Source organism: Microcaecilia unicolor, chromosome 4 (genome assembly GCF_901765095.1).
Source record: "Microcaecilia unicolor chromosome 4, aMicUni1.1, whole genome shotgun sequence".
Classification (NCBI taxonomy): Eukaryota; Metazoa; Chordata; class Amphibia; order Gymnophiona; family Siphonopidae; genus Microcaecilia; species Microcaecilia unicolor.
The window spans coordinates 52,224,685-52,245,655 of record NC_044034.1 but is presented as its reverse complement, the minus strand read 5'-3'; the positions used below and the strand labels follow the sequence as shown (position 1 = coordinate 52,245,655).

The window sequence follows — 20,971 nt, the reverse complement described above, 5'->3', positions numbered from 1 at the left end:
AGGAACTGCAAATAGCCGCCCTTAAGGAAAGGCCCGAGATTTCAAAGGACGGCTTCAACACGGATTCTACTACTACTACTTATTTCTATAGCGACGGATTCTAGCCGCTGGTTCTAAATATCTTTCAAAGTGACCCCTCCCTCCACCGGGAGAGTGGTCTTTTTAGTCACAGCCGTGACCAACGCATCCACTTTAGGCAACCCAAAAAGGGCCAAGTGATCCTCACTCAGCAGGTAAAGCTGACCCATAGACCGGGCTACCTTCAAAGGCCCATCAGGATCAGACCATTGAGCTGAAATAAGCTCTTGGATGGAGTCATGCACCAGAAAAGCCCTAGAAGGCTTCTTAGTACTAGCCATCCTAAGATTAACAGAGGAGGTATTGCCCACGGCCGGATCATCAATAGAAAGGGCCTGCAAGGTGTCAGCAATGAGAGCTGGCAGCTCGTCGCAGTGGAAAATCCGTACCACTTTAGGATCATCCAAGTCCTGTGGCAAACAGGCACCCTCATCTGAATCATCTGTCCACGAGGGCCTGCCAGATCCCTCAGAGTCCCCACAGCCTGACCACAGGGGGGGGGGGGGGGGGGGGGGGAGGGAGTGGCGCCACTCTCAGACGGGGAATTTACCTGTCTACGTTTAGCGTCAGTCCAACGCTCGGGGGAAGCCATAAAATCAGCAGCCAACACTGGGCTATCAAAACCTGGAGGAAATCCAGTCCGCAACGAAATGTCAGACACCGCCGACAGAGCTCTTTTTAACATAAAGGCCTTATGCATCAGCAGCACAAATTCAGGGGAGAAAAACTCACCCTGGCCCTCTGCCCCCGAATTAGGAGAAGCGGAGGAAGGAGCTCCTCTAGCAGTCTCGGAACAAGGCATCCCCCTGCACTCAGACTCCTCCGCCACTGCGAGGGTCAAGTCAAGCGGCGCTTCCAAAATGGTGCCCGCTGCCAGCTCCATCGAGCGGGAAGAATCACCGCTCGCCATGCCCGTACTAGCACGAGCGTCTAAGGAGCACGTACTGCAAAGCCCTGCTGCAGACCTGCATTTACCACACCGGGAGCAGCGCTTAACTCCTTCAGCAGCCATCGCCCGACTGGACGGAAATATAGAAATAAAATGGCGGCTTTGCACCAAAACTTACCCCGCACAGAATGCTGTCCGCGGGAACCTCCCCGGAGGAGCTGGGAACCACTCTCACCTCAGAAGACCGAGTCAACGAGCTCCAGTCAAGATGCACAGAACCAGATTCTCTGGATAAAGCCTCAGAAATAGCTACGCTGTAAAAGCACGCCCCCCCCCTTTTTTTTTTTTTACACTGTGAGGAAAGTTGGAGGCAGGCAGCAACAGAGGGACAGGGAACAAAACCAAGTATGCCTTCAAAGTGGGCACCACCAGCCACAACATCCCCGCTCTACTGGCAAAGCACAGGAGCCTCCCCAGGCAGAAATCCAGGAGCTGCTAAAGCGACGTCCACACCTGCTGGGAGATAGAGATACACTGAAGGCAGAAGGGGCTAGCCATCCAAGGTCACTGTGGTTTTTCAGTGTTCTCTATCTCCACCTGCTGGTAGGCGGATATAACCCATCAGTTAATGGATTCATCTGCTGTTGATGACAAGGAAATCCTCATTTTTGGAGAAGCAATGTGCATCTAACTATTATCTGTGCTGAAATACAATAAATGCAATCTTCAAATATGAGTGATATATTTTTTTTTAAATCATCATACAGCACAGTTGAACAAGTGAATGAGAATTAAGTGGACAGTTTGATTTAAAAAACATATCCTAATTTTCATAATGATGTACTAGATATTTAATGTCAATGCAATTAAACATCAACTAACTCCTAAATGCTTTATTTACCTTTCGTAGGTCATCAGAGATACAAAAATCATTATAAAATACATCCAGACACTTAACAATATGTCCACTTTCTTTTACAATTTCTTCAGAGTACAGGCGATCAAAGAATGACATTGATATTTGTTTACATGGAACATGTTTTGCTTCTACTTTCTTGACATCTGTACCTAAAAGATATCAGGTTGGAACAAAAAAGAGGGTATGAATAAATTTTAACTACCATACATACTAGAATACAAACCAGGATATTTTGGCCAAAAAGAGCCATCAAAAATTGCATCTCAGTTTATATTTGAGCCTTCCCTCCCTCCCCCGTAGTGCATGGCATTATTTCCCTTCCCTCCCCTATGGTCTCTCTCTTCCTCCACTGCCACCACTGTCGCCACTCCCCCAAACAGAACCAGAAGAGCTCTCACTTCTTCCTTCCCTCCACCCCCCCAAACATATGAAGCCCCCTCATGGACCCACTCATAGGGCCCCTAGGCTTAGTGGGTGGGTCTGCAAAGGGTGCTTTGTCTGTCAGGAGGAGGGGAAGGAAGTGGGAGCTCTTCAGATTCAGGATGCAGCGGTAGTGGTGGAAGAGGGACACTACAGGGGTAATAATTATAGGTTCCCCAGTCCTGTGGCCATCATCTCTCCTTCCTCTCCCTATCCATGTTGGATATTGTGCTTTACCACTTATTCTGTTTTATTAGAACTTGTTTTGAGGTTGAAGGGAAGAAAAGGAAATCATTTTTACCACTTTTTAAAAACAGAATTGTTGAGGCTTGCTGTAAGAGATGGCTGTTCTTTTCACTGACACCAGGCTTTACCTATTCTACTTGTAGTGGTCAGGTTACTAAAAGGCATGTGAGTTACTCACAAATAACAGGATCTCAGCAATCTGAGTTGACCTTTCACAATGTACAGATTTCCAGAAGGTTTTTGATGACTTTAACAAATTATATTCAACTTTAACCACAAGCATATTTTCCGCCCTCCCTTCCCCATGTGGCCACTTTTCTCCATACCTCTGTCGGGGTTAGGTGCCAAAGTTGTCGGTGGCAAAGGGAAACAGCATTGAGAGCTGCTAAGAGAAGAATCCAAGCACAGCCACAAGCCTGGACGGCAGCACAGGTGTGAATGATCCAGGTCTGAGGTGGCTGTTAAGAGATGGCCTAGAAGCGTCAGAATGTTGCACTCATCTATGCTGTTGGCTTACGACTTATGTATAATCAGCTTACATGTCTGAGGAAGAGACACAGCAAGCCACATCTGTATGGCAGTGAGCAACACAGGGAACAGAGCTGTGAAGACTGGTCCGGCAGCCTCCAGAGAGGTTCCAGACATCCAGGGAAACAGCACAGGTCCAGGATCCGGGCAAGATAAATGAGGCTTATGCATGAAGCATGAGAGGGTTTATGGATCAGGACTGTGGCAAGGTAGTTAAGGAATTTGGATGCTTCAAGCAGTGGCGGAACCCAGACAGCCAGTAGAAGGAGGTCAGAGACCCTGATGAGATACTGGGCATGTAGGCTGGGACCAGAGGGAACAAGAAGGGGAAAGGGAGATGCTGAAATTGGCCATTTTTATCTGTTTTATTTTATTATTTGTAAATGTTGAAGTGATAAGGAGAAATTAGATCTTACCTGATAATTTTCTTTCCATTAGTTTTTCACGCTATTCCAGGACAAGTGGGTAATCATGTCCATCGACAAGCAGGTGGAGATAGAGAATACAGAACTGAGCACCACTACCTAGCCATGTTCTAGCAGCCCAGTTCCTCAGTATCATTCTCAAGCTAAAGGAAAACAAACACGTCACTAGGTGCATGACAAGCAACCAGTCAATACTAACAGTGGAAGAAATGTAACACCACCCCTGAAAGGCAGGATCCAGAACAGTGCGCAGAGCAACCAGAAACAACGTCGAACACAGGAGGGCTCCTGGAATAGTGTAAAGAACTAATGGAAAGAAAATGATCAGGTAAGACCTAATTTCTCCTTCCATTACGTTACTTCCCACTATTCAAGGACAAATGGGATGTTCAAAAGCATTCCCTACACGGGTGGGACATCGGCCCTGCCGCCTGCAAGACTGACAATCCAAAGGCTGCCTCTGACCGCGTGGCAGCATCCACCCTATAATACTTACTGAAGGTATGCAACGAAGACTACGTCGCTGCCCTACAAATGTCCAGTGGAGAAGAAAAGGATGTCTCTGCCCAAGACGCTGCCACCTGCCTGGTAGAGTGTACCTTCAGAACCAGAGATAAAGCCTTCCCTGCCAGGCGGTAGGCAGCAGCCACTGCCTTCTACAACCAGCAAGCAATGGAAGCCTTAGACGCCATGAGACCCAACTTCTGCTTACCAAACAGTACAAAGAGTCTATCGCCTCCAGGTACTGCATGAGAGCCCTGCAAACATCCAGAAGCCGCAAGGAGGCACACTGGCTCCCCACATCCTCCCGCCGAAAGGAAGAAAGCTCCACAGATTGATTGATGTGGAAGGCCGAGATGACCTTGGGTAAGAACGAGGGCACCATCCGCAGGGAACCCCCCCCTCCCTTACAAGAAAGTGCCTGAAGCTCTGAAATGCGACGGGCTGACGCAGTGGCCACCAAGAATACAGTCTTCAGAGTAAGATCCTTCAAGGTAGCCTTACGAAGAGGCACAAACGGGGGACGCTAAAGTGCCTGAAGAACAAGATTGAGGTCCCATTCTGGGAAGGGTGTCTGGAAGGGCGGTCGAAGGCGACCCACTCCCTTCAGAAAACGTACTACATCAGGATGTGCCGCCAAAGAGGAGTTCTATAAACGCCCTCGGAAGCAAGCCAAAGCTGCCACTTGGACCTTCAAGGAACCCAGTGCCAACTCTTTCTGCACTCCCTGCTACAGGAAGGCCAGAATGTATCCAACTGATGAGACGTGGAGGGGCATATAATCGAATGGGGCGCCCAAGTTTTCCTGAGGGTGTCCTCGCAGGACGTCCCCGCAAAGGGGCGGGGAAACCCGTATTATCAAAACAAGATGGGCATCCATCTTTCGTAGAGATGGTTGACATAAATGTTGAGATGGTCAGCCTTAGAGATGGTCGTCCCTGGTTTTCAGCGATAATGGAAACCGAGGACGCCCATCTCAAAAACGACTAAATCCAACTCATCTGGTCGTGGGAGGAGCCAGCATTCGTAGTGCACTGGTCTCCCTGACATGCCAGGACACCAACCGGGAACCCTAGAGAGCACTGCAGTGGACTAACTGATGCACTAACTTAACGGAAAAAGCCCTTCCCTTAACAATCCCTTAGCGATTTAGAAAGGAACAGGCATGCATGAAGGAAATTGCATGCAAATGAGCTGCTCACTGTTAGATCATTTGCAGACAATTTCCTTCCTAAGGAGGGGAAGCCAGTGCAGAGCAGCCAATCATTATGCATGGCTGCTCTGCACATGCCAAAGATGGCTTCATACATGCAGACAAGCTGCGTGTATAATAGCAGTCTACAACCTTAAATAAATTGCCATCTACAACCTTAGAAAAATACAAGTCCAGGTGAAAACGTCCAAGTGCTCGTCAGGGATGTCTTTTTTTTTTTTTTTTTTTAAGAGTAAGGGTGAAGGATGTCCTTCGCTATGCCTCCATCCCTGCAATGGCAGTTGAGGACGTCCAAAATGTGGATGTTTTTGTGAGAAGGACATTCATGCCTGGATGTTTCTGTGAGAAGGACGTCCATGCGTGCTATGCCTGACACCCCCTTTATTTATTTGGATTTTGGATCACAAGTAGCAGCACTGGGATTTGAACTGGCCACCTCTGGATTGCAAGACCAGTGCTCTAACCATTAGGCCACTCCTCCACTCCACTCCCTTGAAATTTGGCCATCCCTGTGGGGGGGGGGGGGGGGGGCAGTTCAGGATATCCAAAATGTTTGAAAGAAGGACATCCATGCCTTCGCTATGCCTTCATTGACACACACATTCCTCCCCTCCCAGGAACCTGCATACTGCTGCGATGGACCTGAGTATGACATTTCAAGCTGGCAAAAAAGTTTTTAAAGTTGTTTTTTTCAGGGTGGGAGGAGGTTAGTCACCACTGGGGGAGTCCGGGGAGGCCTCCAGTCAGTTCGCGCACCTTTTTGAGGCTTGGTCGTAAGAAAAAAATGGACCAATACAGTCACCCAAGACACCCTTCTTTTTTCCATTATTGCTTGACGACGCCCATCTGTTAGGCACGCCCCAGTCCCGCCTTCGCTACGCCTCCAACACGCCCCCGGGAACTTTGTTCGTCCCCGCGAAAGGAAGCAGTTGGGGATGCCCAAAATCAGCTTTCGATTATGCCGATTTGGGCGACCCTGAGAGAAGGACGCCCATCTCCCAATTTGTGTCAAAAGATGGGCACCCTTCTCTTTCGAAAATGAGCTTGATAGGGATCTAAACCCTCTCCTCGCACCAGTCCTCAAAAACACGCCAGACCCAGGCATAGGCTGACGAAGTACAGCACTTCTGGGCTCGAAGCAAGATCACAATGATGGAATCTGAATAGCCCTTTTTTCTCAACCGAGCCCTCTCAAGGGCCAGGCCACAAGACCTCCATGGCCACCGGGCCCTGACAGAGAACAAAGACTTCAGATACTCGGTAACCACATACACCTTTTTATAGTGGATACCTTGCTGCTCAGAGTTTACCTTTGAAAATTTAATATTTTTCGGATGTAAACTAATGGCAAGTGTCATCACGAGTCAAAAAACCTCTCCAAATGTGCCTCATTTATTTTTTTTGTTTTTTAGAGTTTCTTTTATTCTATTTTCAAACACTTAATTAGAAATACAGAAAGGCACTTATCTGGTATGTGGCTCCCGCTATTGGGTACGCTCTACAGCGAGCCCTGTTTTGCCGGTGCTTCGTTAGGAGCATGACCCATAGCCACTTTGAGTACCCTTTTACTATGTCTGCTTCTTTTCTCTTTAGGAAACTCTGAGCAGCGAGGTATCCACTATAAAAAGGTGTATGTGGTTACCAAGAATTTGAAGTCTTTTCCTCCCTTTTAATTGTTTTGAGAGTGAAATACTTGCAATTTGTGGATAGCGAGTTATATTCTTCAAGCAAGTACCAGGTTATTGTGGAATTAATAAATAAATGTCTGCAAAATAGGTTTTGAAAATACCAACTTGGATGTTTTGTGAAGAAATTCATGCAATTATGCTTTATTTATTTTTATTTTATTTATTTTGTTGCATTTGTACCCCACATTTTCCCACCTTTTTGTAGGCTCAATGTGGCTTACATAGTATCGTAAACAGCGTTATCCAATTCCGATATGAACAAATACAAGGTATGAACAGTTACAGACAATATTATGGTAGAATGAATTACATGTATGGTAAATACAATTGGGGGTTTAATGAGGGAGAGGGAGAGTTAGGATATGTCCATTACGGTCTTTGGTTACGTTGTATCGCAGGTGCCAGGTTTTTTATGTTGGGTCGGTGGGGTATGCCCTTTTGAACAGATATGTTTTTAGTGCTTTCCGAAAAGTCAGGTAGTCGGCCGTAGTTTTTACTACTTTAGGCAGTGAGTTCCACAGTTGTGCGCTCAAGTAGGAGAAGCTGGATGCATATGTGGATTTGTAATTGAGTCCCCTGTTTGGGTAGTGGAGGTTTAGGTATGATCGTGCTGAATTTATAGTATTTCTGATTGGCAGGTCGATGAGGTCTGTCATATATCCCGGTGCCTCGCCATAGATAATTTTGTGAACTGTCGTGCAGATTTTGAAAGTGATACGTTCCTTAATTGGAAGCCAGTGCAGTTTTTCTCGGAGTGATTTGGCGCTGTCAAAGCGTGTTTTTCCGTATATAAGTCTTGCTGCTGTGTTTTGGGCGGTCTGAAGTTTCTTTATAATTTGTTCTCTGCATTCTGCGTAGATGCCATTACAGTAATCTGCGTGGCTTAGTACCATTGACTGTGCCAGGTTACGAAATATTTCTCTCAGGAAGAATGGTTTCACGCATTTGAGTTTCCACATTGAGAGAAACATTTTCTTTATGGTGGTTTTCGCTTGGGTCTCTAGTGAGAGGTTTCGGTTGATTGTTACTCCGAGAATTTTCAGGTTGTCTGAGATAGGGAGGGTATGTTCTGGGGTGTTCATATTTGTGGGTTTGTATGTATTATATTGGGATGTGATAAGGCAGTGTGTTTTTTCTGTATTAAGTTTTAGTTGGAATGCGTTTGCCCATGAGTTCATGATGCTTAAGCTGAGCTTGATTTTGTTGGTGATTTCTGCCAGATCATGTTTGTAGGGGATGTATAATGTAACGTCATCAGCGTAAATAAATGGGTTAAGGCCTTGGGTGGATAAGGCCTTGGCTAGTGAGACCATCATGAGGTTGAAACGGATCGGTGATAGTGGTGATCCTTGCGGTACGCCACAGTCTGGTGACCAGGGTGGCGATATGTTTGTGCTTGATTTCACTTGGTATGTTCTGGTGGATAGAAATCCCTTGAGCCAATTAAGAGTGTTTCCATCGATTCTTAAGTAATCTAGGAGTCTTAGCAGTATGGTATGGTTAACCATATCGAACGCACTGGACATGTCAAATTGGAGGAGGAGAATGCTTTTGCCTACTGCTATCTCACGCTTGAATTTAGTTAGGAGAGTGAGTAGTACTGTTTTGGTGCTGTATTGAGGTCGGAATCCTGATTGTGAGTCATGCAGTATAGTAAATTTGTTTATGTAGTCATTGAGTTGTATGGTCACCAGTCCTTCCATAAGTCTGACACTTTTAGGTCTTTCTGTGAAACAGTGGCTCAGTTGTGCAAGTTTACTGAAGGCAACTAGCACCGAATCTGTTGTCATTAAAAAATTGTAATTCTAGGATGAAATATCAACTTACAGCAGTACAGCAGAATAGTTTGAGCAGTCATTACAAGCTTGAAGCAAAGGAAAATAATAGAGTGGAAAATTTGAGATATCTTAACTTTCCCTCAGCTCATTTACTTTCTACTGAAATTTTGTTGAGAAAGTACTTCGGGGAAGTACTAAATATCAATAAGGCAGATATTTTGATCTCTAAGTGTTTTTATATTGCTAGGAAAATTTGAGTGCCAAATGGGACAGAAGGAAGAGTGGATGTTTATGTTTATTAAAATTTGATAAAGTTGCCCTTATTGCAAAACAAATCAGAGTGATGTACAATCCAAAAATCAGTAATCAGAGCAAAAAAGGAACTCCATTAAAATACAGGACAGAAAACTATAAATTTGCTCAGCACAATCATCCAGAAAGTGTTAAAAGTCCCCTTGTCAACCATGCCAGCCAACTGCCAAACATTCTTTTAAGAACAGAGAAATCATTCAAAAGCTAAAGTCAACAGATGCATTTTCAAAGCTTAATAAAAGATTACATCTTACTGAGAGGAAGATTATTCCATAAGAAAGAGGCCAAGAAATAGAAGACATTCTTACAAGTAGGCTCCCAGTGTGCTTGACAGGGATTGGGAAGAATAAGACGGTGATCATTAAGAAAACGAAGCAAGCCAGTAGGGGAATAAGGAATGGTTAATCTAACTAAATAATCCAGGAGGCCAGTAAGTAATGCTTTGTAAATCAGAGTCAACATCTTAAATTGAATTCTCTGTTTCACTGGAAGCCAATTAATTTATTTTAAACAGTGGAGTAACATGGTCTTGACACTGGGCTTTACAAAGAACATGGACGGCAGTATTCAGAATCTTGATTTAACAGCTTGTTTTGAGGATTCACAGGACGTTAGTACCTCTCAAGACGCTTCGTTAGTTTTATTTGTTAATGAGAAAGATACGATGCTGGTATTAAACTAACATTTTGCTAACAGGTTGTTCTGCGGTAAAAAGGTCCAGATTTTCCTTAAAGTTTCTCAAGCTACTCTACTGCACTGAAACTTGAAACACCAGGTTTTAGCACTTGGGGCTCCCCCCCCCCCCCTTTTTTTTTTTTTTTTAAGGTTTCCATGTAAATGCTTATCAAAACAACAATTATGCATTTATTGATGGAGAAAATTTCTTAAGGGTATATAAGTGGGATTTTTAAGGAATTAAGTAGGATCATAATAACAATTAGGCTACGTTTTACGTGGTACTTATATTTCCTTTGACTGCCTTTGGTATTTTTCTGTTTTCTGTACTTTACTTTTCTCTCCTTCTTCAAATAGGCTATTACTGCATTTTTATTCTTTTATCGCTTTCCCATGTTGATTCACTTCTTACGCTTCTTGAGTTTTGTTATTTTAAAATCTATGTATTTCAAAACTTTATTTTAAAAATTTGGAAGAAAACTTAGAAACAACCAAAATCCTAACGAAAGTAGAGAGGAAGGAAAAAGGGATCCCTAGGAGCAGGGCTGTGCAGTCAATACACCAAACCTTCAACTCCAACTCATCTATTTTTCTACTGTCTAATTCCAATTCCTACTGATATTAGGCTTTAAATTTTTTTTATTCTGCATCAAATGTACAGATAAATATAACATATTTACCCTTTTACTTTAGAACCAGGACAAAAATGTATATATCTAAGAATACCATGATAAATTTACCATACATTATAATTAAGAGCCTCTTATCAAACCACGCTAGTGGTTCCCATGCAGCAATGCTGATGGAGCCCATTCAAAGTGGGTCAAATGTCCACCACTGAAGAGAATTACAAAAGTCGGTGGACAGTTGGATACCACTGGGATGCTAGGGTCCATTGAGCTGATCTCATATGTAGACGTGCCATGGGTGTTACATGAACTGTGGAGGCCATGTGCCCCAAATGTCGCAACATCTGCCGAGCTGTGACCTGCTGAGACACTCAAACTGTGGACATCAGGGACAGGAGGCTGTCTGCCCTTGTCTCGGAGAGATAAGCCCGAGCTGTCTTTGTGTCCAGTAGTGCTACAATGAACTCCAATTTCTGAACAGGAGTGACATGGGACTTGAAGTAATTTATTATGAACCCCAGTAGCTCTAGCACTTGAAAGTCATCTGCATGGACTTCAGAGCACCGTCCTCCGAGATAAGGAAATACATGCACTCCCAGTCTGCGTAGCAAAGCTGTGACTACTGCTAGACACTTTGTAAACACTCTAGGCACAGATGCCAGCCCAAAGGAAAGTCATCAGTTATCTTTGGGCATCACTAATAAAGAATGGATCTACCCCTTAGGATGCTGCTAGTTACTTGAGGCGGTATACTGGGCTTGATGGAGTATGAAACATTATAGCACATCTTTGGCTGTTAAATAAAGAATTTTCAAGCAAAACTATGATTATTCACTTACCTAACGTCATCCACTTTACCGGAGAATATGAAAGTAGCTTCAAATTAGAAATTACATTTGGATCTTTAAAAAAGGCCTAGAATTTTAAAGACATGAATAAGTAAACCTAGTATATTCTGAACCCTATGAATACTCTGAGGGCTTGATTCACTAAGACTTTTCTCAAATGCTGTGTATATTTAAAAAGCTTAATGAATCAGGTCCCATATGATTTAAACAATTAAAATATTTTGATTGTATCAGCTTTTGTAATCAATATAAAACATGCAAGTGCATCAATATAAAAGAATTATACTTTTATATATCTTTCATCAGTACAAAGTGTCCATTTCTGCTAGTGTTTGTCCAGATGTTATTAGGTCCCCTCTCTTTCTTTGGATTTAGCTGAAATTTGATACTGCATTGTCAATAATCCAATAAATAACAGCCACAGGAGAACCTTATACATATGCCAGGAGAGCAAGGTCAAAGGTGAATTAGTAGAAGCAGGTGGGAACCACAGTATGAAACCATATAAAACTTGGGAAAGCATAACTGCTTACCTTTGGAATGTATTTTCTGAACCAGCAGGATTAATCAGGCATACAAGTGGGTGACATCATCTAATGATACTAGGATGTAACAGCTCCTCCAGAGCATAAGTGTTGCCATACAGCGAAGATACATACCTGTAGCAGGTATTCTCCGAGGACAGCAGGCTGATTGTTCTCACATGTGGGTCGACGTCCACGACGGACCAGGAACCGGACGGCATTTTGCAAGCAAAATATAAAATAAGCTTTGCCAGAGTCTTCTGGTGTGCATGCAGCGCGCACAGCGCTCACAGTCGGGTGAACGCGTTCCCTCAGTTAAATCAAAAAGCATAAAAGAAACAAATAACTCCAAAGGGGAGGTGGGCGAGTTTGTGAGAACAATCAGCCTGCTTTCCTCGGGGAATTTCTGCTACAGGTATGAATCTTCGCTTTCTCCGAGGACAAGCAGGCCGCTTCTTCTCACATGTAGGGTATCCCTAGCAACCAGGCTCACTCAAAACAATGAATATTGGTCAATTGGGCCTCGCAACGGTGAGGACATAACACTAACTGAGAATGCAGCCTGGAAAAGAACAAAAAATGGATCTACGGAGGTGGAGATGGATTCTAAACCACAAACAGATTCTGCAGCACCGACTGCCCAAACCGACTATTGTGTCGGGTATCCTGCTGAAGGCAGTAGTGAGATGTGAATGGACTGATGACCACGTCGCAGCCTTGCAAATTTCTTCAATGGAGGCGGACTTTAAGTGAGCCACTGACGCAGCCATAGCTCTAATATTATGAGCCGTGACATGGCCCTCTAGAGTCAACCCAGCCTGGGCATAAGTGAAAGATATGCAATCTGCTAGCCAATTGGAGATAGTGCATTTCCGATGGCGACTCCCCTCCTGTTGGGATTGAAAGAAAACAAACAACTGGGCAGACTGCCTGTAGGGCTTCGTGTGCTCCACGTAAAAGGCTAATGCTCTCTTGCAGTCCAAGGTATGCAAACTGCTTTCACCAGGGCGGATATGAGGACGGGGAAAGAATGTTGGCAAGACAATTGACTGGTTGAGATGGAACTCCGACACCACCTTTGGCAGGAACTTAGGCGTGTGCGGAGGACTACTCTGTTGTGATGAAACTTGATATAAGGTGCAATCGCTACCAAGGCCTGAAGCTCACTGACCCTACCAGCTGAAGTAACAGCCACCAAGAAAATGACCTTTCAGGTCAAATATTTCAGATGGCAGGAATTCAGTGGCTCAAAAGGAGCTTTCATCAGCTGGGTGAGAACGACGTTGAGATCCCATGACACTGGTGGAGGTTTGACAGTGGGCTTTGACAAAAGCAAACCTCTCATGAAGCGAACTAAAGGCTGTCCAGAGATAGGCTTACCCTCTACATGGCGATGATAGGCACTAATCGCACTAAGATGAACCCTTACTGAGTTGGTTTTGAGGCCAGACTCTGATAAGTGTAGAAGGTATTCAAGCAGGGTCCGTGTAGGACAAGAAAGAGGATATAGGGCCTTGCTGTCACACCAGACGGCAAACCTCCTCCATTTGAAAAAGTAACACTTCTTCGTGGAATCTTTTCTGGAAGCAAGCAAGTCTCGGGAGACACCCTCCGAAAGACCCAAGGAGGCAAATTCTAAGCTCTCAACATCCAGGCCATGAGAGCCAGAGACTGGAGGTTGGGATGTAGAAGCGACCCCTTGTTCTGAGTGATGAGGGATGGAACACAGTCCAATCTCCACGGTTCTTCGGAGGATAACTCCAGAAGAAGGAACCAAATCTGACGCAGCCAGAAGGGTGCAATCAGGATCATGGTTTCACAATCTTGCTTGAGTTTCAGCAAAGTCTTCCCTACTAGAGGTATGAGAGAATACACATACAGAATGCCTGCCCCCCAATGTAGGAGAAAGGCATCTGATGCTAGTCTGTCGTGGGCCTGAAGCCTGGAACAGAACTGAGGGACTTTGTGATTGGTCTGAGTGGCAAAAGGTTCCACTGAGGGGGTGCCCCACTCTCAGAAGATCTTGTGGACTACGCCCCCATATAGTGACCACTTGTGAGGTTGCATTATCTTGCTCAACCTGTCGGCCAGACTGTTGCTTACGCCTGCCAGATAAGTGGCTTGGAGAAACATGCCGTAACGACGAGCTCAAAGCCACATCTGGATGGCTTCCTGACACAGAGGGTGAGATCCGGTGCCCCCCTGCTATTTGGTGTAAAACATGGCAACCTGATTGTCTCTCTGAATTAAGATTACTTGGTTGGACAGCCGATCTCTGAAAGCCTTTAGAGCGTTCCAGATCGCCCTTAATTCCAGGAGGTTGATCTGTAGACCTTTTTCCTGAAAGGACCAGGCTCCCTGAGTGTGGAACCCATCTACATGAGCTCCCCATCCCAGGAGAGATGCATCCGTCGTCAGCACTTTTCGTGGCTGAGGAACTTGGAATGGTCGCCCCATGGTCAAACTGGATCGAATCGTCCACCACTGAAGAGAATTCCAAAAGTCGGTGGACAGTTGGATTACATCCTCTAGATCCCCTGCAGCTTGAAACCACTGGGAAGCTAGGGTCCATTGAGCTGATTTGATATGAAGACGTGCCATGGGCGTTACATGAACTGTGGAGGCCATGTGCCCCAGAAGTCTCAACATCTGCCGAGCCATGACCTGCTGAGACACTCGAACCATGGACACCAGGGACAGAAGGTTGTCCGCTCTTGCCTCGGGAAGATAAGCTTGAGCTGTCTGAGTGTACAGCAGAGCTCCAATGAATTCCAATTTTTGGACTGGGGTGAGATGGGACTTGGGATAATTTATGACGAACCCCAGTACCTCCAGCACCTGAATAGTCATTCGCATGGACTCCAGACCACCTTCCTTTGAGGTGCTCTTCACCAGCCAATCGTCGAGATAAAGAAACACATGCACTCCCAGTCTGCATAGTGATGCTGCGACTACAGCTAGGCATTTTGTAAACACTCTGGGTGTAGACGCCAGGCCAAAAGGCAGTACACGGTACTGAAAGTGCTGTGTTCCAAGCTGAAATTGAAGATACTCCCTGTGAGCTGGAAGTATCGACATGTGTGTGTAAGCATCCTTTAAGTTCAGAGAGCATAGCCAATCGTTTTACTGAATCATGGGAAGAAGGGTGCCCAAGGAAACCATCTTGAACTTTTCTCGGATAAGAAATTTGTTCAGGGCCATTAGTTCTAGGATGGGACACATCCCCCGTTTTCTTTTGCACAAGGAAGTACCTGGAAAAGAATTCCAGCCCTTCTTCCCCTGGTGGAACGGGTTCGACCGCTTGGGCCTGTAGAAGGGCGGAGAGTTATTCTGCAAGTACCTGCTTGTGCTGGGATCTGTAGGACTGAGCCCCCAGTGGGAAATTTGGAGGCTTGGATTCCAGATTGAGGGTGTACCCTAACCGGACAATTTGAAGAACCCACTGGTCGAAGGTTAAGAGGGGCCACTTTTGGTGAAAAAACATTAACCTCCCCCTAACTGGCAAGTCGTCCGGTACGGACATGTTTATTGCTGAACTGGAGCCAGCCAAAAGCCCGTCCCTTGCTTTTGCCGGGGAGCCACAATAGCCTTAGGCGCACGCTGTTGACGAGAACGGGCGCGCTGGGACTGAGCCTGGGCGGGTTGCCAAGAAGCAGGAGTGTACCTACACCTAGCATAGGAATAGGCAGCACTCCTTCCCTCCAAAAATCCTCCTAGATAAGGAGGTAGTAGCAGAAGACGCCCGGCAGGAGAGAGAATCCATAGCATCATTATGCTTCTTGAGCTGGTCAACCAGATCCTCTACTTTCTCACCAAAAAGGTTATCCCCCTGGCAAGGAACATCCGCCATCTGCTGCTGGACCAAATGATCCAGGTCACAGACACACAGCCATGAGAGTCTGTGAATCACTATACCTTGGGCAGCGAGCCTGGATGCTACATCAAAAGTGTCGAACGTACCCCCTGGCCAGGAATTTTCGACACACCTTCTGCTGCTTGACCACCTGGCGAAAAGGCTTGGTCTGCTCTGGAGGGAGTGCATCAACCAAGCTGGACAGTTGCCTTACCGAGTTCCACAAGTGGATGCTCGTGAAGAGCTGGTATGTCTGGATTTTGGCAGCGAGCATAGTGGCCTGATACGCCTGCCTCTCAAAAGAGTCCAAGGTTCTAGATTCTCTGCTTGGGGGCGCCGATAGTCCCTAGTGCTCTTGGCTCTTTTGAGGGTGGAGTCCACCACCATGGAATTGTGAAGTAGCTAAGACCTCATCAATCCAGGCTCACTGTGGATCCAATATTGGGATTCAGTTTTTTTTTCGGGATCACGGGATTAGACAGAGGGAACAACCAGTTTCGCATAAGGACTTCCTTCAGTACATTATGCAAATGAGCCGTTGCAGCCTCTCTAGGCGGAGAAGGATAATCCAGGAACTCGAGCATCTCAGCCCTGGGCTCATCCTCAACCTCCAAAGGGAAGGGAACAGCCGCAGCCATTTCCCGGACAAAGGAGATAAAGGATAAACTCTCCGGTGGAGAAAGTCTCCTTTCTAGTGGAGGGGAAGGTTCAGAGGGAATCCCATAGGACTCGTCAGAAGAAAATTACCTGGGATCCTCCTCTTCCTCCCACGAACGCTCATCTTCAGTATCGGACAAGACATCCCTCAGAGCAGTCCAAAACTGAGTATGCCTCGACGCCGAGGAACAATGTCCTCGACTGCGGTGCTGAGAAGTTGAAGCCCGCCTGGACTCCGGTGAAGCTTCCTCCACTGACTTTGAAAGGGAGTCGACCTGGGTGGCAGGCAGCATTGTGGTCGGGGACCTAACCACAGGCGAAGGGCCAGATGCCGCTGCAGCAGACAGTACGGAAGGCGCAAGCACCCCCGACACCGAAGCAGACTGGCGCAGCAATCCTTCCAGAAGCTCTGGAAGCAGGGCCCTGATGCGCTCGTCCAGAGCCGCCGTCGGACAAGGCTGTGGGGTCAGGAAAGGAGCTGGTGGCAGAATCTATCGAGGCTCGGGAGCAGGTACCGGGCTGCCAGAAGACCGACGCATCGGCACCTCCTGAATAGAGGGTGAGCGGATCCTCTTGGCACAGACGCTTCTCGAGTGTCGATTCTCTCGACACCCCGGAGCTCCCGGCACCATGTGTCGAAGGAGAACGATGACGGTGCTTCTTCGCCTTCGCTCGACGCCTGTCATCAAGACTCCTCAGTACCGATGAGGAGGACGTGGAATCCTCACGCCTCCTCAGGGTTGGGTCTGACGAAGGTCGGTCCCGGGGGGCCTGCATAACAGGAGGTCTCGAGGAAGGTGGAGACCCACTCGACGCATCACTGCTCCCAGCAGTCGATGCTGACGACGGCGACCTCGGTACCAATGTTGATGTCAATGTCAAAGGACCGGGAGGAGCCACAAAAAGCTTTTCTCATTGGGCTTCTCGAGACGCTTGGGTCCATTTCTTCATACCAAAACACAGACTACAAGCGGCTGGGCTATGGTCGGGCCCAAGACACTGGATACACCAGGCATGGGCATCGGTACCTGAGATGGTCCGGTTGCACCGAGTACAACGTTTGAAGCCGCTGGGAGTCTTCGATGACATGGAAGAAAAAACATCTTCAGCGAAATCAAAAAGACACAATTGTGCCCTTGAAAAAAAAAAAAAAAGGCAGGCACAAGAGAAAAAGTTAAGACCCAGTCGAGCGGCCGCTTCGAAAATGAAAGAAAACTTATAAAAAGGGACTAAAAAGTAAGAAGATTCAGGAAGGTAAATTTCTTTTTTTTTTTTTTTTTTTTTAAAGAAATGACGAAAGAAGCAGAAACTTTAAATTGCGAAAGACTCTTCCTGGGCCAAAACGAAGAGATGAACCGAAGTAAGCTGTCTCTCCGCCTCGGACAAGGAAAAACTGAGGGAACGCGTTCATGCAATGGGCGGGAAATCAGTCCGTGCATGCGCGCAAAACTTTTTAAATATTTTGCTTGCAAAATGCCGTCCGGTTCCTGGGCCGAAGCGGATGTCGATCCACATGTGAGAACAAGCTGCCTGCTTGTCCTCGGAGAATGAGACAGACCGAAGGTCCATCAGGCCTAGCATCTTGCTTCTAATGGTCGCTAATCCAGGCTACAAGTACCTGGCAAGATCCCAAAACAGTACAACACAATTTTTTTAAGCTTATCCTAGAAATAAGAAGTGGATTTTCCTCAAGTCCAGATTAATAATGGACTATGGACTTTTCCTTTAGGAAGTTATCCAAATCTTTTTAAACCCTGCTAAGCTAACTGCTTTTACCACACTCTCTGGCAATGAATTCCAGAGTTTAATTACATTTGAAACTAGTGTAAAGTTCTGAGCATGCATAACAGTCCCCTCAGTTTAGACATCAGAATCCATTCTTGTGGAGGTGGGTGGGTTTGTGCGCCTGATTAATCTTACTGTCTGTGATTAACACCACCACCAGGTAAGCAGCTTTTTCCATTGTGAATCAAGATTGAATCAGACACACAACTGGGTGATCCCCAAGCTCAGGGCTATTTTGTCTGAGAAATTGTCACAATATTTGCTATGTTTAACCTTTGCTTCAAATTCACTTCCTACAACAGAAACAACCTGATTCTACATTCAAGAATATTTTAATCAGTTCAGCTAAAGGTGGACTCAACTAAGGAGCAATCCAATCACATGCATTTATAAGAGTTGGCCAGCTCATATGGACAGATTGTTCAGGTTTTAGTTACATAGGAGCATGGGGTAATATGTGGAAAAATAACAGGCTGTACTGTAATGATGGGCTACATTTCTCTGTGATGGGAAAAAGGATCCTTGGGGAGAAATTCAGGCAATGTTTCTAGACATTTAAACTAGAAGGCGGGGGTGACAAAAGGAAACAAGGGAAATCGGAAAGTCACCCCCAGAATAAACTTGATGGCAGAGGGAAAGGTCATCTAAATATAGAAAACCACCTAAACTCATTATGCAGATAGAAAGCAATGAGCACAAATGCTCATAGTCTAGGTAAAAAGGTTCAAGACTTGCAAGCCCTAATGTTTGAAGAAAACCTGGATATTGTTGCTATTACAGAGACGTGGTTCAATGATTCCCATGAATGGGATGAGACTATACCGGGCTATAATCTTTTTAGAAAGGATAGAGAGGGCCGAAGGGGTGGAGTGGCACTGTATGTGAGAGACAGTATCAGAGCGGCTGAAATGCGGGGGACCTGGGGAAAGGAAGAAGCTTTATGGATCATACTGGAAAGAGGCGATGGAACCTGTATCCACACAGGGGTTTATTTACAGACCTCCGGCACAAATGGAGAAGCTAGACAAGGATCTGATAGAGGATATTCAAAAGATTGGTATGAAAGGGGAGGTGCTACTGATGGGAGATTTCAAGTTGTCTGATGTGGATTGGAACGTCCCGTCTGCAGAATCGGAAAGAAGTAGGGAGATTGTGGACGCTGGTCAAAGTGCCTTAAGTGCCTTGCTGTCACAACTGTCAGGAATGGTGAGCCCTTGGGCCACTACCGATAACCGGCAGCAACAGGAGAACCACCCAAACACCAGAGACAAGGCAAAACTCTGACAGAAACAGCTAGACTTCACCTGCACTTGACCGCCCTTCCCCAGGAGTTGAGCCCCTGGGTGCAGGCGGCCGGCAGGACTTACTGGACAGGGCAGGAACTGGATACCAACTAGGCTGAACAGGGACTGAGGGTCAGAGGGGAAAATACATGGGCAGCAAGGCAGGCGAGCAGGAACCAGGATCAACCATAGACAGAAGAACAAACTGGGTCTTTGGCAGGCAGCAGACGGTAGAATAAACCAGGAGACAAGCAGGGTCAAAGCCGCAACCGGAAATAGCACAGAAGCACTGCACAAACTCTCACCAAAGGAAACTCCTCTGAAGACCTCTGTTGCAAGGCAAAGCAGAACGTTTCCAGGTGGTTAATAAAGGCAACATACAAGGGAGTTCACCAGGTAAAGGTGCTGCTAAGTTCCAAAAAATCCCCAAGACAAACTGGACGGCTGGATAATCCAGACTGGACCGGAATATCTTCTGGAACATGGAAAACAGCAAGCAGTCAGTCCATAGCAGCCACCATGTCTAGCCACCAGGTGGCGAGATGAATGAGAGCATGAAACATGGGCTAAATCGTAACACTTGCTCACACAAATGGTGACGGAACCCACAAGTGAAGGGTCGATGCTGGATCTAGTGCTCATGAATGGAGAAAGTGTTTCTAATATCCGGGTGGGTGCCCATCTATGTAATAGTGATCATCACATGATATAAGGGCGAAGGTAGAGTGTGGACGCAAAAACCTCAAAGTACTGGATTTTAGAAGTACTGATTTTGATAAAATGGGGGAATACCTGAAAAAGGAGCTGTTGGACTGGGAAGGTGTAGGAGAAGTGGAATATCAGAGTGATCAAACTCTTCATCATCGGCAAAAACCTCCCCTCTATCATACTAACAATGTCCATAATTCAAATATAGTGCACAGACTTATCATCATAGTAGACACACTTAACTTAATAATGCGTCTCAGCCAACTTCTCAAATCCCCAGGACCAACGATGGCCAGTGTTTCACATAAGGCACATCCCTCATTGCTTCATCAGTGTCCAGAATTCTAGGGGCTGCCAGAAAAATTAGAGAAGTTAGACTGTATCGCAAGTTTTTCATTGTACAACACAACAGAACTTACTTTCTTCCAAGCACTGTAACATCAAGCTGCTTGCGCATGGCTTTTCAGAAAAGTCAAAATGGACCCCTAATATAACTAATGACATCAGACGCTAATGAAGAACACAACCAATCAAAACTCACATTGTCTTCTAGAGCGGTAAATTCAAATAAAATGACACCACTCAATATGGGAGTTCAAGCCCACAGGTTCCAACAAATTTAATAATTCCTCAAGATCACCCCAATACTCAATCATAACAATGAATGATTCTGTGGTGGTAAATGTATCAAGTTATTCCCTCTCTACGGATGAGTACCTATTTATCAAGTTATTCCCTGTCTATGGATGAGTACCTGGTGTTATCTAAGGGATTATCGTTTGTACCCACCCAACGGTTTGATGCATTTCAAAATAGGGTTGATCTGGAGAGATCTTTGAAAGCATTGCAGCTTAAGGTTTATTTTTTTGATAAAGAAGCAGAGCATGTGGATCAATCCATTGTTAAGAATAAATTTACTTTAGTTCCTCCTGAACTTTTAGATTTGGTATTGACCTCTTTTAAGCCTCTGGTTCTGCAAGAATTTCAGTATATTGAACAGGTTGCTAAAAAG

At 45.7% G+C, this 20,971-nt stretch overlaps 1 protein-coding gene across 1 annotated transcript in view; it reads right to left on the bottom strand.

Moving 5' to 3' along the window:
* Positions 1-20,971, bottom strand: part of CFAP300 (cilia and flagella associated protein 300) — an 83,144-nt gene that overhangs the window by 44,873 nt on the left and 17,300 nt on the right. The window contains exons 3-4 of the mRNA XM_030199360.1: positions 11,141-11,216; positions 1,869-2,035 (exon numbers count right to left, since the gene is read on the bottom strand). Of these exons, the coding sequence (XP_030055220.1) occupies positions 1,869-2,035; positions 11,141-11,216 (243 nt within the window). The remainder of the gene's footprint in view (positions 1-1,868; positions 2,036-11,140; positions 11,217-20,971) is intronic.